The sequence below is a fragment of the Ambystoma mexicanum genome, chromosome 6p, assembly GCF_040938575.1.
Source record: "Ambystoma mexicanum isolate Mex_15411 chromosome 6p, UKY_AmexF1_1, whole genome shotgun sequence".
In the NCBI taxonomy this organism is placed as follows: Eukaryota; Metazoa; Chordata; class Amphibia; order Caudata; family Ambystomatidae; genus Ambystoma; species Ambystoma mexicanum.
This window is the reverse complement of record NC_090935.1, coordinates 670,037,185-670,054,923: the sequence shown is the minus strand read 5'-3', so window position 1 is coordinate 670,054,923 and position 17,739 is coordinate 670,037,185. Positions and strand designations below refer to the sequence as shown.

The 17,739-nt window shown below is 45.4% G+C and overlaps 1 protein-coding gene across 3 annotated transcripts in view; it reads right to left on the bottom strand.

Annotated features, from left to right (window-relative positions):
* RASGRF2 (Ras protein specific guanine nucleotide releasing factor 2) overlaps positions 1 to 17,739 on the bottom strand; it is a 2,380,666-nt gene that overhangs the window by 972,325 nt on the left and 1,390,602 nt on the right. For all 3 annotated transcript variants that reach the window (XM_069627555.1, XM_069627554.1, XM_069627556.1), the window contains exon 11: positions 2,016 to 2,082. In XM_069627555.1, coding sequence (XP_069483656.1) covers positions 2,016 to 2,082 — 67 coding nt within the window. The remainder of the gene's footprint in view (positions 1 to 2,015; positions 2,083 to 17,739) is intronic.

Here is a 17,739-nt window from a genome sequence, read left to right as displayed (position 1 = left end):
ATTCTTGAACACAATCATTTAAAATAATTGTACCTAAGTCAATCCCACAGAAACATTGCTTGTGCCACAGATACTGTCCAACATTTTAGCATTGAGTCAGCCCTAGAAGAAGACACTTTCTTGTTGAGTAAGCATGTTGTATGTGAGTATGTGTGTTGAGTAAGTATGTTGAGCCAATATTCTTTTTCTGATACCAACACTTACCAATGGTTTCTGAGAAAACGATGTGCATTCTTTTGTTTCAAACATTATTCTAAGAATGATTTTTTCTTTTTGAATCAAACAATTAATGTTTATAGTGGGGAGTATTTATTCTATTGCCTAGAATATGTATTAACATTTTTTTTCAACATAAGGATGTGTGAATTTAAATGAAAACATTAGCTGGCAGTTTGCATTTTCTTTATTTTATTTTCTGTTTACAAGCATTGGGTATTTTTGTGGAATATTTTGGGTGATTTCCCCAAAATGGAAGGTTAGGGGGACCACATTTAATTTGTTGATTGATTATATTAAATATAGAAGAACATTTAGATTTACACTGCCAGTTTTGTGTCCTTGATTTTGGGTTGGGATTGTGGTGGTGGATGGGGGTGGGGGGCTGTATTAGATCAGGGATACGTCTTGATACAAAGAATCGTTAGAAAAGTAAATATATTCGACAGATGCCATTTATTCATTGTCCAACCCCTACAGCCCTAATCCTCTAAGAATTGATAGGGTAGAATGGAAAGGCCCCTCACATATCTAATGCCAACACTCACAAGCCCCAGATTGCCAAAACGGACTTGTGAGGAGAAAGCTTAACTGGCTGTGGGCGCCCAGGATGCAAAACAAGCCATGCCGTGCATAGTCAAGTGTCGGGCACCCTACCTACATTTAAGCTTGCATTCATCTACTGAACCCACATGGGCAGTGGGCAGCAGAAAGCCAGCTCTCTGCTCATTGTGTTCAGTGAGTGCATTGTGTTCAGTGAGTGCATTGACATGGCAGTAAATAGCCCATTACTGCAAATGCAGTTTTTAAATTTCCAACTCCTTTTTGGAGGTGGACGTGTGAAACAGAAATGAAAAGGTTTGATGCCAAGCATGAGTGTTTCTATTTCCAGATCTTAAATGTAGGCCTGGATCTCTTTGTACCCCTGTCTGCCTTGTCCTTTCCTTTTAACCGGGTTTCCAACAAGAGGGGACCAGAAGCAGGGTAAAGGGACAAAGATCAGAAACAGATCAAAGTGTATCTTTTGCGGATCCTTTGTGGATAAGGCATGATCTTTAATCTCTGACAGACCCACCTTCAGGGTGCATCCTGCCGGCACTCTGAACATCTTCACAGGGATGTGCATATAGAGCCATTTGCACACATAGATTAATATGTGCGTATGTGCCCACATAAAGATTGTGAGTGTTTTTCCACGTGTGCATGCGCAGGCAGTGCTCGAGATAAGATTTTAAAGTGGGAGTATTTTACCACCTATTTTTAAAGTTGGAAGTAAAGTGATTTTTTAGAGAGTAAAAACACAAGTCCAATTCCCAATGGGAGTATTTTATGAGTAAAAATATGTTTTAACTGAAAAACAGAAATGTTTTTGTAATACATATTCCTTTGCACCTAGTTATTCATACACATTAAAAGATACATGTGTATTTCTTTCAATGAGGCAGAAAGATTAGCAGTTTCTTCCTCTTATAATAAGTGCAGTACTGGTCCAAATATATGTCCATGGAGCTTTGTGGGTGAAAGCAGGAGCTCAGCGTCTACCGTGTCTATTTTCCAATTTCTTGTTGGGAGTATGTTTACTCTATGTTTTTATTTTGTGGGAGTATTTGCCTATTTTTAGAGAGTAAAAGTGGCCGATAAACCACTTATCTGTAGGGATATGCACAGGGCTTGTGCATTCGGAGAAAGCATTTTCGGGCAAAGACCCCAATATTTGATGCTTTGGCACTAAGGCATTCTGAATTGCATTACATAAAAGATACTACAGTGATTATTTGCAGCATTTTAATATTACTCACGATCATCATCACTTGCATCTGGTTCTTCAATCAAAGTGCACTCTATTAATGAAAGAACGCCTCCTGTCTGTGAGAACAGAAAATAGTCAAGTAAATGAGATGCCTTATTGACGGATTAACCTGAACTCACCCTTCTTCATGATATCATTTTAGGGTGACTATATGAATATTAAATTAATAAAAAGTCAAGAAACATAAATCAAATCATCAATATAGATAAAAGCCATGCTTATTTCTAAATGATCTTACAATGGTGCTATGCACTATTCATTTTACTATTCATTTTATTTCTGCAACCCAATTTTGTGTAAAATGTATCAATGTTTGCTGGCTGCTACGCAGATTAATTTGTTACACGTTTAGAAGCACATCAAAAGTAAAAGAAAATGTAGACATAATAACAAAACATAGAAAAAGGTCAAACAATTGGCTTTACGTTTCTTGAAGAATCACAAGAAAGAGGGCATTCCATTAGTTATTTCCCAACATTGACCTTCTTAAATGAAGCCAGGGAGAAGCAGATTTGATTAGTTTGGGCAGAAAATAGCAAACAGGGGGCAGAGATTAACTGAACAGAAAACTGAGACAGATCTGGTCTTGATGGCCTCCCCTCAGAAACATTCGGAGGTATTACTACCACTACTTTGCAAAGACTATTATGAAGCCAGCAAACAAACATAGGGCTTTTGTTAGGAACCTGGTGGAGAGAATTATGACTATATCAACTCAGAAAAATCAGAAATTCTACAAATTTAACAATTGTTTTATGGACAATTTTAAAGCAAGCAAATTTACGCAAGTTAGAGAAGGCATTCATAAAATGGACGTTCGGGCCTCTTAGACGGGAAGTTAACTTTAATTTATTAAGAGAAGAACTAGAGGATAAGAAAAGCAGTTAGAACATCTTGGCAAACCTATAATTCTGATCATCATATGGTCTAGATCCACTGGGAAGCCTCTGTTTAGCCACATGTTCTCACTGGACGCCTGCAGTTTTCAGGAATTGTATAAGGAAGACAAACATGCCAAAAAAGCCTGGATTTCTACCTTTAAGCATGTACTTATGTTCACTAAATATGCATTTATTCAGATAATTTATGTATGCTTGGAAATTAAAAGAATTACTTTTGCTTTATAGTTATACATCATGTCGGTTACTCAATTGTCAGGTGTAGGCTAAGTTGTAGGCTATTATAGAACTGTTAATAATTCATGAGTTGACTGTTTTACCATTATGGAGCTCATGTTACATATCGGCATAACGTGATTGAAAGGCACAAAATCCTTGAGCAAGGCTTTAACGCCTTTTCAATTACTTGCATGGCAGAGAAGTGCAGTGGAACGCAATTTGCATTTCCACCCTCTTCCCTCCTCTACGACATACAAATGATCCAGCATAAAGCAGGCAGACCCCATAGGGATTCATTGTAAATGTGGCAGGTGGCGTTTACAATTACACTTAAGCCCTGCCCGACTTGCTTGCATGGTAAGCAGTGTTTAAAAGTGAACATGCAAGTATGTCAGGCAGGATTTCATTGTAATTGTGAGTTCCGCTTGGCATGCAAGCATGGCAAAGGCACTCACAATTAAAAGTAAATTCTACCTGGCATGCAAGCATGCCAGGCAGCATTTACTTACGTTGCACAGTGGAGTGCAGGGCAAAAGACGGCATATACACATACACGCTGCCTTTTGCCCTGCACATTTGTACTCCCCTGTGCAAATGATGAACATTTGTGGGTGGACAGCTGTTTAGGTAGCACTGCCAACGTAACGGCTGCTCCCGTCAAATTAAAAATTTGAGCCCCATTATGTTAAGTTGATGTTTTCTTGTATTTGCATACAATACATTTTACCAAAAAAAAACTTGAAAAAAGAAATCTGGAAATAAATAGGGATTTTCCTTAAACAAACGTATTCCAGATTGTATCAGTGTGGTGCCCAGAGAAAGCTTTGACCAAGGTCTGTCCATTACCTGTTTGTCACAATGTTTTGATGATCCATATGTGGAAAATGTGTCAAAGACTGCTGACACATTAAGGAAACCTAAAGGACAGTCACCATCTTTATCCATTATACAATGAGAATCATCAACATACAGCATTATTTTAGAGCTGCTTTAAGGCCCTCCATATTCTAACGACATTAGGGTTACTTATATGCTTTTAATAGGAAGCATTTACTTGGGAATGTACCCTGGTCTTTCACATTAGTCATATTAAATGTATTGCATATGTGAAAGTGTGAGGGGAGACTTTATTAGCTACCATGAAATTAATCTGTAATTTAGACAAACTAGTGTTTGGTTAACATCTGTACTTTACCTCGGTCAGATGTACTTCCTCCTCAGATTTTCAGGGCTTGATGAAATGCACAACAGTGTGTGATCTATGCCTTAAAAAAACAAACTATTAATTCCGGTTCTATAGGATATTTCTGCATTTTGAAGGCAGAACAGAAAAAAGACACATTTATTAAGTCTGATTTTGTGTGACCTCCAAAATGCAGTGATTTCACACTCTGAACACCCCTACCAACCAGGAAGGCAATCATGCCGCCACTCCCACCTCCGACCTCTCCCACCCTGTTGGGAGTTCTATGAAATCGGAGGGTTTCACCCTCCAAACATCCCCATTCATCCCACGCCACACCCTTCCTAGCCATTCCCCTGCACCCTTCACCACTCACGCACGCTAACACACTTTTACCTTCTCCCCGCCTCCTCCCTTTCCCACCACAAACATTTACCCTCCTCTCTCATACAGACAGACAGATACACACACACATAGTTAAGGGGAGTAGTGAGTTCAATAGGAAATCGAAAAAAAGGAATTCCTAATAACTATTGACTTGTGCAACGGATTTGGCTGAAATGTCGTTAACAAATTAAAAAAGTTATTAAGAAAAAAAAAACTTTTGTCCTACTCCCATTCATTTTTCCATATACAAAAAAGGTCAACGTTTGTTCCACCACTCAGCCCACAGCGCTGGAAGGATTTGGACCAGGTCCGAAACAACTTGGGCACAAAGCGTTGACTTGTAATCTTTTTGTGGTTTGGGGTTATTCTATCCAGGACTTTTTTAAAATATTTGACGCAGAAGGGGGTGCCCCCTTTTCCCAAAATTAGAGCTATATCCGCATGAGGCTAGTCAGAAATGGAAAAGCTGCCATCTTTTTTTTCTCAATGTGAGAGATAACTGAGGGTTTACCCTCTGCTATCAGAAAAAGAAAAGGCAGAAATATGCCATTTGCAGGGGAAAAAGCAAGCAAATGCCATTAGGCAAGAGTGATGGGTGAGGGCAGGAGAGGTGAGGAGGCCATGAGGGGGACATGGTGAGTGCTTCGGAGGGCAAAAGAGCATTTTGTTCTCTGTTTTTCCCTGTAACCCCGGGTATAATGACTACAAATAACCGAGTGTATAATCAAGTGTATCTGTAGTTCATTACAATGCAACCGTGGTTTTAGAAAATAAGTTTAAAAAAAACTAAAATGTATATATTTTTACAGCTACAGAGTCGTTCGGGGTGAAAGACCACTGGCTATGACCAAAGGCCATGGCCAGTGGCTTGGTAGAATTTTAAACTGATGAAGGCCTGGTAGTGTTGCAAAAGAAAAAGTGGGAATGACCAAAGGTCGTGGCCACTGTCAGTCACATATTAGTTTTAAATAAAATATAGAGTAGGCACGGCCGAAGGCCGTCGGGTTAAAATAGAGAGTGGATTGACCACTGGCCATGGACAGTGGCGTTGAAAAACATACAGTGGGCACGGCCGAAGGACAGTGGTGCTGAAAAGTATACAGTGGCCATGGGTGAAAGCCCTGCTCACTGGCCTATGTGAAAAATCAGAGGGTGTTTCACAACCTAGTCCCCGGGGATCCCGTACTCAGGTGGCCTGGGCAAGGTCATTGCTTTTGGATCCCGACCCTGGGGGTGGACAAGCGAGGGAGGATCACCTGGGTAGGGGGTCCTCAGGGAGTGGGGGAGAAGAACGCAATGGTGAGACATGGTATCCCCCTTTTTCCAAATACTCATCTAACCCCTATCCCTGCTTACTATATGGGAAACTACAGCTGGCATAATTACTTCCCACTTTACATTGACAATAGTACTTAGCCAAGGAAGATGAGCAATGAGGTCAGAAAGATTACCTCCATTGACTTGCATTGGCTTTGTCCTTGTAATGGGGCCAGGCAGAGTCAGGCACGTAGTCCTAACAATGCACACCTGCCACTTGTTAACACTCCCTGTGAAAATAAATGGTGACGCGCACAGGCACACACTGAGCGAGGCTGGCTACGAGAAGGAACAGCTCTTTGGGGCTGATTTGAACCAGGCTGTGGAAGCTGGAAGGCCAATGGGGTGATCGCCAGTTGCACGGATCAAGAGAGTCAGGTGAGAAATCCACACTTTCGGGAAGCCGTAAGCATTCCAAGACTGAAACCGAGGAAGCGGAGGAAAGAAACCTTCAATTTGCCTGAAAGCAGCCAGCGACCTTCCCGGGTGAACAGCAGAGTTGGGGAGGAGCAGAGAAGATGTTGGCAACGCACTTAACTGCTGCATTAATAAGATGAAAGAAGACCAATTAACACGACGAGTGAGTTATTAAAGGCAACAAAAGCCCGGTTTGTGTTAAAAGCAAAAGTGAATGTAAACAGAAAGTTGAAGGTTGCTCGTGTGCCAATAAAACGGGAATGGAAAGGACAATTGCTGAATTGTAAAAGGAAAGGATACAAAGTAACCGAGTTGTCCTGTGAGGCGAAGTCGCACATTGGAAGGCCTCTGTGAAATGTTAGGAACGCTAAAAGATATTACATCGGGAACCAAAGGAAAGAAAGTAACCGCAATAAGGAAAGAAAGTTGAATAAGAGGAAAGCGAAGTATGTGAACTTTGAATATGCCAAGAGGGCAAAGTATATGAACTTCGAAAAAGGCTAAGAGGGCAAACTAAAGAGAATAAGAACTACAAGTATCAAGAGACATTGTTGTTACAAGATGCGGTCGATTGTGAATTGCAAAAGTGTTGAAAGAGAGGTCAAAGTGGTCATGCAGAGGTCTATGTAAATTCCTTCCAGTTTCAAAGTGAAGTGGGAGAATGGAACAACAGGCTCCCGCCAATCCCCTCTCGCGCTTGGCCTAGAGGATCACAGCCTAGGCACCCGCCACGAGAGGAGTTTGCCCATCTACCAGACGACCAAATACCCTGGTACAGGAACATACGGATGTGCCCACCCACCTGCCCAGCAGCCCGTCCTGCCCATGCCGACACCTGCGGCATGGATGAACTCGACTAAACCAACACATCGTTAGAGATGCCATGACGACCTAGTCAACGGTCAGCACACCTGTACAAACATGCACACTGGACACTCCCACACCAATCCACACGAAGAACATACTCAGTGCTATGACATAGGTGACGAACACACCCACGGACGTGCATCTTTATTATTTTTCACATAGGCTTTTCAAAATGCAGAAACGCAAGACGCACAATGAACTCATCTAAAGAGCTTGCTCACGCTTCTCCTAAACCCAGGTGCCATAATGAGAAATATACAACATGATACCATAACCTAAAGCGCCTGTGCACCAAACGGTTCCACCTATATACCAGACCCAAGTAGGCCGCAAGCAAGAGCTTCCATGAACATTAAAAGAACAAGAGTCCGGTTGCTGACCCTGCAGAATGAGCCCGGCGAAAGCAGACAGCCAAGGGCGCAATGTTGCAAACTCGCATTCCGAAAGCAGACAGCCAAGGGCACAATGTTGCAATCTCGCATGCCGCAAGCCGACGTCAAAGTCACACCTGCAAATTAAACCAGGCACACAGTGGAAAAACAATATTAATTGTGCAGAATTCTGCCTCAACCACGGTCCCACCTCACGTGACCAAGCCAAACCTGACAGGGTGCCAAGGCCAGGAGGAAGGAGACGCCTGAAGCCCCTGTTACAAGACACAGGCAGATACAATTAAAAGACTCAATGGACACCTGCGGCAGTGGGAGTAGTCGGCCTACCAACATGTGAATAAATCCTCACATTGTCTGCACATAACCATAGTGAAACATTGTTGCAAATGACAGGTGCACCGCGAGCTGGGAACAGCAATGGTCCCAGACTGGGAGGCTCGCGAGCGGACCAATCAGAACATGGGGCTCTTATCACTGATGCCATTAACATTGACCAATCCTCAGGGGTCTTCATGTAACAATTTTCATGTATCAAATTGAAGGGACAACCCAAGTATACCACCTGACTAACCCTTAACCACTAATATTACTATCTATACGTATGCTATACTAACCCTACCACTCGAGCAACCAATCAAGAGTGGCGATAGGTTTTTTGCTAAACTTTCCAAGGTGACGCAAGTAGCGCGTCATAATAAGGTAAAAAGGGCCTGCAAGCCCCACGATTGTGTGTGTGTCAGGACGGACGCGTACGATCCTTGACCCATCCCTGCCGTTTTGTCTAATAAACAGCAGAACCACCTTGCTTCTTGCGTGTGTCTCATACTCTGTTGGTTTTGGGATATACGGGAGGAGTTGGGGCCTCCCTGCCCGGAGGTCCGCGGACGGCCTTGCCGACCCCGGCAGAATTTCCCCCCGACAAAAGGTTTTCGACAGTGAAAAGATATCCGCGAGGAAGGGAACCCCCATGGCGAAGAGACAGGCTCGAGCCCTGCAGAGAGAAGCTTGTGCAGAACTGTGAGAAATTGAGAAAAACTGTGAGAAATTGAGAAAATAAATGTGAACAGAGTATTGATGACAAGGCAGAGGAAGCCTAAAGAAGTGATTGAACTACCAGACGTTTGAAACCAAAGACTGAACTGTGCAATTTGTACCAGTAAGCTAAAGTGTGCAAGACTGATAGAACTGTGCCATCCACCTATCCTTTTTAAGAAACTCTCTAGACCCCGTGGGGCAGAACGTGTGGAAAGGGAGTTGTTACTTAAGCCATTCAGACATTTCTTTTGAGACAATATTTTCCTTTTGTATTCCCTTAACACATTAGTCATTTTGAGAAGGAGGGCAAGGTTAGGTTTTCTTAGTATAGGCCTTTTTTATTTTGACTTGACTTACGTGGACTTCTTTGTTATTTGTGTAATGGTAGAGACTACTCCCATTTTAGAGTTAGGGCCAGTTAGGAATTCTACCAACCCAACCAAAATACTAAATAAAGGTTTTCAAAACTTGTATCCATTGTGTCTCTGTCTACTGCTCGATACCATGCCTTTCTTACACCATGGACAAAGGCCTTGAAAAATATACAGTGGGCATTTCTTAACGGCCATGGCCAGTGGCACTGAAAAATATACAATGTGCATGAAAAAAAAACGATGGTTTAACAAAACCCTTGAAATTCAAGGAAAATGCTTGAAGAGCAGTTAAGGTAAGTAAACTTAACGCCACAAAACCCTTGCAATTCAGCGCATGGGGAAATTCCAGACTAGCTTAACTCAGCATGTTTCTGTTGATCACACAAGTGATGGAAATGAGGTCACAGGTGCACCCAATCCACCCACGTGCACCCAATGCACACAGGAAGATAACAAAAGAGCCACACCTTCCCCAAGAACACTTTCCCACACAACCGTGCTGCCACACATCACAGTGCTACCTAGGGCGGCAGGGGCTTGAGGACCAGCAGAGGAAACATGAGGCATTGGAGAGGAGGAGGAGGAGGATGCAGGTGATGAGGAGACACCATGCACGTGTGTAACCATGCCCTGAAAAAGGGGCGCACCATGGACCCTCACAGACACTCAAATACTCACCCTGTACTGCCTCAACAGGAAGACGATCGCAGAACTCTTTCCCCACAGTCAGAAGAACATGGGGAGCCGGATTTCCATCAGGATGGCCATACCACCCCTGGTTGAAGCTGGTATCAGTCCCGCACTTCCTGCCCGCTGGAATGTTCCAGCACTTTGTGAGCCAGCTGCATGGCATCTCGCAGCCTGCCTACTCCACATTGCTGATGCAGGTGCCGGAGGCACTCGTACACCATGTGGGCTAACACATTGCACTCCCCACCACTCTTGCACAGATGAGTGCCACCAAGGGCCGTTTCTATGCAATTACAGGCATGCACAATGTGGTGGCAGCATTGTACTGCACACATGTCAAGCTGCTGCTCCCCCAAACCACAGAGGAGGTCTATAGAAACCAGAATAAATTACATTCCCTGATTGTCCAGGTCACCTGTGACACTGACCACACCATCAAACAGTGCAGAGCCTGGTGCCAGGATCAACCCATGATGCCATGTTGCTGTGGAACAGCATGCTGCCAGCGTACATGGAGGGGCATAGAGGCCAACGGACCTGGGCATTAAGTGAGTGCATGTTCCATCCCACTAACCTTGCTCTACAGGTGGCATGCAATGGGGGGGTGCTTAGACACACAGATATTGCATGCCCTGACAAGGCCCTATATATGCAGGAACCACCCGCACATCCAAAACATGACAGGCTGCAAACCCACCGAAGTAGGACATGACTCAAGGTGCAGCTATGAATGGCCAAGACATGCTACCCCAACAGATCAGCCACATACACTGGACTTCAGGTGCCTTAATGTAACATCACACACCCCGCTGCATGCATGGTCTGCAAGGGGATGAGAGGGGCTGGCCATCTAGGGGTGACCAAAGTGTATCCAGTGGGTGCCCAACAAGCCATGGAAGAAGTGTGAAGATGGCAGATGGCAATGTACCAAATGACCAAGGTTACCGTCCATGCAAAGTCAAATCAACCAACATTACATTTTACACACAAATAGAGTAGTTGCAACTACAGCACTCTGGAAATTTGAACAGCCTGCCCAGACACCCTTGGTGCGAGCTGAGAGGGGTGGAGAACAACCAGGGGGTATGGCCCACCAAAACCATTGAGCCCATGTGGTGTCTGTCGTGTGAAGGCCTGAAGAACACTGCCATACATGTAATGTCATCCTGATAAACTGCAACTGAGGGACATGACACTGGCATTTGACATTGCAGGTAACAAGGGAATCATGTATTTGAATCCATCTACTGATCCACACAGATGACCTGCTTGTGTAACCTAGACCCCATCAGGAATCATTCTTGGGAGCAATGCAAAGGCCCAAATCACCCAACATGGCATGCTGACCTGACCTGTCAACCACCGACCATGGACACCACAAGTGTCGGCTGCGTGCAAGATGTGCCATGACAGACCGAATTCCTCCCTGAGTAGTCCACTCCACATGCAAAGGCCAGAATGTGAAATAGCGTAGTAAGATGACACATGGGGCATGCATGCACAGACTGTCCATTGAGATGCTGCTGTGACAGAAAACTCATCCATATATCACCATGATTGACACCTGTGTCTATTACCCTTTCAAGTGACTATGGATGCCCACAGTTTCCGTGGCTGGTGACTCCTATCCCCTGACGCCACAGGAGGTGGCATACAACTGGGCCCATGTCCAGTCCAGGCCAGAGTGTCAATTGAACGCACCTTCGGCCTGTGGAAGGCCTGCTTCCAATGTTTACACCGGACAGGGGGTGGGAGGGTGCGCTCATGTGCAGGCCGTAGAAGATGGGCCATATTGTGCTGGCATGTGCAATGTTGCTTGACAGCTGCATCTAGCGCAACATACCTCTGCCCCAGATGTGGACATACCACCCACTGAGGATGAGCGTGTGGAGTCCAGGTTTAGGTGACTGGCTCGCCAGGAGCGTATTGTGAACTTCTTCTGGTGAGGCCACCAAATTGCACTCCCCTTGCACCTTTGTAAATATGTATTTTCTTGCGCACATTCAACACTTGCACAGAATAAGGAATGTCCTGTCATTGCTTCAAGTGAACATAATTTTCTAGCAACGTGAAACGACCTTCACCACAACACCAAAACACCCTCCCCAAAGACCCACCCTAAAAAAACACCTTACCTCAAAAGACACCATCCCCAAAGACCCACCCACAAAACACACTCTTCCAAAAGGCCCACCCTCAAAACAGACCAGCAGTGTCTGACTGTCATTTCCTGCCTCTCTTGGGCTTTCGGGGCCTTCTCCTGCTCCTTTGCAGTGAGGATGTGCAATGAGCAGTGCCTTGGGGACCTGGGTAGGGAGCCCTGTGGGGGTTACGGGGGTCAAAGAGGTGGATTGCTCAGATCCCTGCACCCAGATGTGCTACAGGGTCACCTGGATGGCCTGGTTGAGCGACTCAGCAGAGGTTGAGGATTCCTCTGTGTGCTTGCGCGCCCTCTGTCCCAGTGTAGCCGTGGCTGCAGTGACATGGCCTGGCCGTCATTTCGGCTGGTCTCCTGCATGCATGCACGCATCAGGCACATTTCTTCGGGCTGCTGCCGTGCAATGGTGGACATGTCCGACTGCCGCTCTTCAATGGCACGCAGGCATGCGTCCACTGATCTCAGACTTGGCAGAGGTGGAGGTCTGTGTGGTAGGCCTGGGCCGTAACATCCTGACGGGTTGGATGTGTCATTGTACACCTCCTCATCAGTGGTGGTCACATGGGTCCTGCTCCAATGGCGTGGTAGCTGCAGTGCCCATTGTTGTGTTGTGGGCACAGGAGGGACGGCAGCACAGAGTCCACAAACTGGGGCCTGGTCAGGCCTAGCAAAGGTGGCTCTTGGGGATAGTGTGTCTCCCCGCTGGCACGTAGTGGGTCCACTGACCACTGGTGTGGGGACAGCAGCAGCCACAGACACCGCTAGTGTGCCACTTCCAGTGGTGGGTGGTCATGGTGATGGGGCTGCTGAAGCTGATGGTGGTGGGGTTGCTGTAGCGGATGGTGGTGGGTTTCCTGCAGCTGATGGTAGTTGTGAGGAACTGGTAGCCCAGCCCTGATAAATGGGCCTGCTTGCAAGGAGTGTGGCCTTTGCAGGTATGGCGGCAGCTGCTGTCCCAGATTTCGAGGGAACAGCTCCATCGATGTCCGTGGACTGTGTGCCTGTTGGGTAGAGAGCATGTTGTTAGTCATCTGGGGTCATGTCTGTGGCCATGCATTACAATTATGCAACATACTGTGTGCCTTGTCTTTTTGTGTGGCTTCTTTGGTGTTTTGGTTCTGATGTGTGCTCCTACATGTAGTTGGTGGGAGTGCACATTGCCTGTTGGCCTCCCGAGGTGCCCTGATGTTGTGTGTGTGGTGGACCAACAATTCATGGCCTGGACTCCCTTGGCACACATGGGCGCTTGTCATGTGTCCATGTGTGGGTTTGTACATTCTGGCCACAGTGCTTGTGCATGTTTACATCTACCTGAATCCCCAGCTATTTGCTGTGATGACAAGTGTTGGAGCAGTTCCCTTGCACACTAGGTGGTTCTCTGCTTGGGAATGCATGTATTTGGACATGACATTTGCATTTACATGGGGTTTGTTGTACTTACCACCATTGCCTTGAGTCCCGGCTCCAGTCTCTGCCATCCCGACTCCCTCAATGCCCTCAATGCCCTCCATATGTAGGATGATGCTACATGTCTCCCCCCAGGGCATGAGTTGGAGGGATGCCACCATCCCTCCTCCTTTGGCAGCACTCTCTCTCCTGTGTTGCAAGATGAGCCACAGATCGTTCCACCACTTAAGGCAGTCCCTGATTGTGTGGGGAACAGTCCCCATGGCCATGACCCTTGTCATGACCTCATGCCAAGTGCCAGATTTGCTCTGCTGGCTGGTCTTTCGGTGTCTGGCCCCAAAGAATGCGCCTCAGAGTGCTGCACCACAGCATCTGCTAGTACAGACATCTCAGCCTCTGTAAATTTTGTCTTTCTCTGCTTTTTCTGCTGTCAGTAAGGTGGCCGCCAGTGAACCTCCTGTTACGGCAGTGATGCTAATTCCGGTGTCGGAATTAAAGGCGCTGGTATTCCTGGCAGTTTCGGTGCCAGTATCTGTATTACCGGCATGGATCTACGGGAGATACCAGCAGATGGATGATGGTGCCGGTAATACAGGCATGCTGGAATTACCACTTCAGGCGGGCGGGGGAGTGTACTTGTAATGAGCCCAAATGTCTGTAACTTTGTGATGGTTCATGAAGTAATCTGATAAGTGACAGCATGTATATGTACACATTGGGCAGATCCTTTTGATACTGTGGAACCCAAGACAACATTGGGCTGTTCTATGCCACACAAGGTAGAATGAAGAACCCCAAAATGATCTATGCCTCTGGACCACTTAGGAAAATCCTTCGGTAAGAAGTTTCTGAGACTCGAAAATAATTTGTTATGCAAGTTGTTGTACATATCAGACTCTTATACTGAGGCAACCCACTCCATCTAACTTACAGTGGTCCTCAATATGAGTACGCTTGAAAGTAAAAACATGCAGTGAGTTTTATTGACTGTTTTACTATCTACCCTCTGTAAGGAAGGCCTGGTATCAACAGTAAGACTGACACAAGTGACCACAGTTCAAGTGTGTTTATTGAACTTCAGCAAGGGTCTGATGAACGCCTATCTAATCCTAAATCTACAGATGGGAGCAAGCTACGACCATCAAAAAATGATAATACAGTCCTAGTGGAGTCTCATCAAAATAAAAGGGCCTATACTAAAAATAAATGTTGCCAGTCCTTACCTCTAAATACAAATAGTGTGGGGGTAGTGTTTATGAAAAAGAAAGAAGTATTCCCAAAAATGATATGTTAGGATGTTCAGGCCATTGGGCCTCCCTTCCCCACATTTTCAGCATGGGACAAGGTGGTTCCCTCGAGCATAGCACACTATTTGGCTTCTTCGGCACAAGGATAGCGTTTAATTCCCAGCATCAAGACCTTCTGTGCCCAAGTCTCTTTACTTATCAAAGTCTCTTGATTCAGAGAGTCTGATGTATCAAAACAAACAAAAAGTTCCTTTCCTCTTACAAGTTCTCAATTCAGATGATTCATTCTTCACCCTGGATCACCCTCAGCCGGGCTCATATCCCTTTTATACAACGATTGTTACTTTGGATCCCTCTCTTCCAGCTCAGATGCTGTTTTCCAAAGTTCAGAGAATATTCTTTCTCAGGTGGCTCACGGTTCACCCCGGATAACCCACAGGCAGGCTCAGATCCTTCCTCTTACACAATTAGTCTCCCTCAGCTGGGCTTGGACCAATTTTAGTTTGTATTGACTATCGAAGACTTTCGAATGTGCACAGGGTTTAGCTTGACCAGTTGCAGGACCACTTCCATTTCACAATTCCTTTTTACATTTGCCACCTCTCAGTTGGATACCTAACAGAGACCTTCGAATGAACACCCACGTGGCACCGGACCACTCTGTATACAGTATCTATGTTGGCTTCTAAAGTTCAGTCACTCCTTTTCTGGTCAATTATATTCGCGTTACTCATCACATACACTTCACACATTGTTCTCTTCAGATTTCTCCATACAATGTTGCCGCTTGCAACCTTGGTTCTAACACAGACCAGTCTGCTATCAGTATCCCCGACTGACCAGCTATGCTGACTTTACTGGTGCTGCTTTGTTGTAGGCGCCAAGGACAGTACCATGACGGCAAACGCTCCTCCCTGCCATGGCTATCGATGGGGGAGAGCCCTGTGTACCTCAGATACACAATGCAGGTTTCTTCAGCTTTAATGGCAGGTCTTATGTTACTTATTCTCGAAGGCTCGTGAAAGTAATGGTTTTTCTCTAAAAAGGTCAAGGGCACTTCCCTCCTTGCAACCGTCTCAGCACTTGCTGTCTTTCTCCTCATATTTGTCATCAGTCCGTCTCTCTGGTGCTTGTGGAAACATTGGCGCCTGAACCGCCATTAATGTTCTGCTGCATTTCCTCCACACTAGACGGACTGGTCTAGTCTTTTTCAAGATGGCTGTCACCATCCTTATCAACGCCAGCTTTCTCCCAATCGCGGCGTTGCATCCCAGTGCTTCCTGTTTCTGGTAAGATGCTGTTCACGCTCTGCGTGTGCTATCCATTTTTCTCACTTTTGCTTAGTGTTCCAGGCAGATTTGCTACCTTACTCCTTCCATCCTCCTTCTGCCTGTTCACTCACTCTCTCTCTTGTCCTTCCTTGTGCCTTCACCTCATTCTTTTTGCTTTGGCTTGCGCTCCGTATTTCTTGTTCGCCCGCTGCTCCCTCTTCCGGCCGTGTGCATTCTTAGATAGCCCTTGCTTTTATTTTTATTTTATATGCTTGTAAAGCGCCAAAAGCCCACAGGCATGAGGGTGCATAAAAGTAAAACATGCAACTGGGACAAGACTAGAACAACTGAGTTATCAAGGTCTGCAATGTTGAGAGGAATGTTTATTTGAACAGATGGGTTTTGAGGTGCTTCCTAAAGGTTCAATAATTCGATTCAAGTCGGAGTGAGGAAGGTAGCTTGTTCCAGTGCTGAGCTGCCCGCACTGGGAAGGCTCTACCAGCGCCCTTCGCTCGGCTGAACGAGGGCACCTATATCCTGCCATGAGCTTCTGACCTCAGTGGCCGGTTTGGTGTGAATCTTACAATCCTTTTTCAGATACGTGATCTTTTTTATTTGTCCCTTTAATGGCACGTACCGTGTTGTTCTCCATAATCTGTCATCCCTCTAAACCTTTTTTAGAGGCTCTAAGCAACAATGAGTTGCTATAGTCGAGACGGGACAAGATGATAGCCCTAGCAATGGTGGCGACATTCTTCTCGCTTAGGATAGGAGGGGACGGATGGCTCTCAATAGACGTAGGTAACAAGAGTTGTTTTTGTGTAAATAGTTCACCTGGGCCTCTTCCCCCAAGGATGCCTCCATCATCATCCCAGGGGTTTCAACCTGAGCAGCAACTTTGATGCATGCGTCTTTAATGAGGAAAGATTCATATTCTACTCCTAACTTGGTTCTTGCTTGACTAGTGCCAAAAATCATTAGCTCAGTCTTTTTACTCTTTAGGCACATCCAGTTGCCCTCCATCCACTTTTCTATAATGCTGTATAAGCCGAGATCTTGGCATTGTCTAATAGGTAATCTCCCTCCAGCTCCAGCACCAGATGGGTGTCGTCGGCGTAATTGGTGAAAAATACATCGACAATTTCTACTAGTACACACAGACATTTAATGTAGAGATTAAAAAGTAGGGGAGACAGGCTGGCTCCCCGAGGAACCCCAAAACTTATGTGGGCAGCCTTGGAAAACTTTTCCCCCCAATGGACTTTAGTTTTACGATCTGCTAAGAATGATGTCAGCCAGGCCAATGCAACCGTGGAGCATCCCGCCATTTTGTCCAGGGCCTGCTGTAACAATTGGTGGTCAACCACATCAAAGGCTGCCCTTAAGTCCAAAAGCATTAAGAGCCCTGTCTTGCCTTGTCAAGAATGGCTAACATACATGTCAGCAGGTCTAGCATAGCCGTCTCTGTGCTGTGTACGGCATGGAAGCCCGACTGCTGCTCATGTAGAATGTTATTAGCTTCGACATGTGATTGGACTTGGCTTGTTGCTATTTTAAGCATGACTTTAAGAATGAAATTAGAATTAGTTATTGGGGACAAGTTAGCAAGGTCCTTAGGGTCTAAACCAGGCTTCTTAAGCAAGGGTGTGATGGTGACTTCCTTGATGCATAGAGGTACTATACCATCTTGGAATGGATATTGACTATTTTAGTCAAGACTGGGGAGAATAATTCCTTGTTTTCCAGTATTACTTTAGGTGGGGTTAGATTTTCAGAGCACGAAGAGGGTTTCATGTTCGCCAACACTTTAACCATCTCATCTTCTGAGATAGGGTGAAAATGAAAACCTT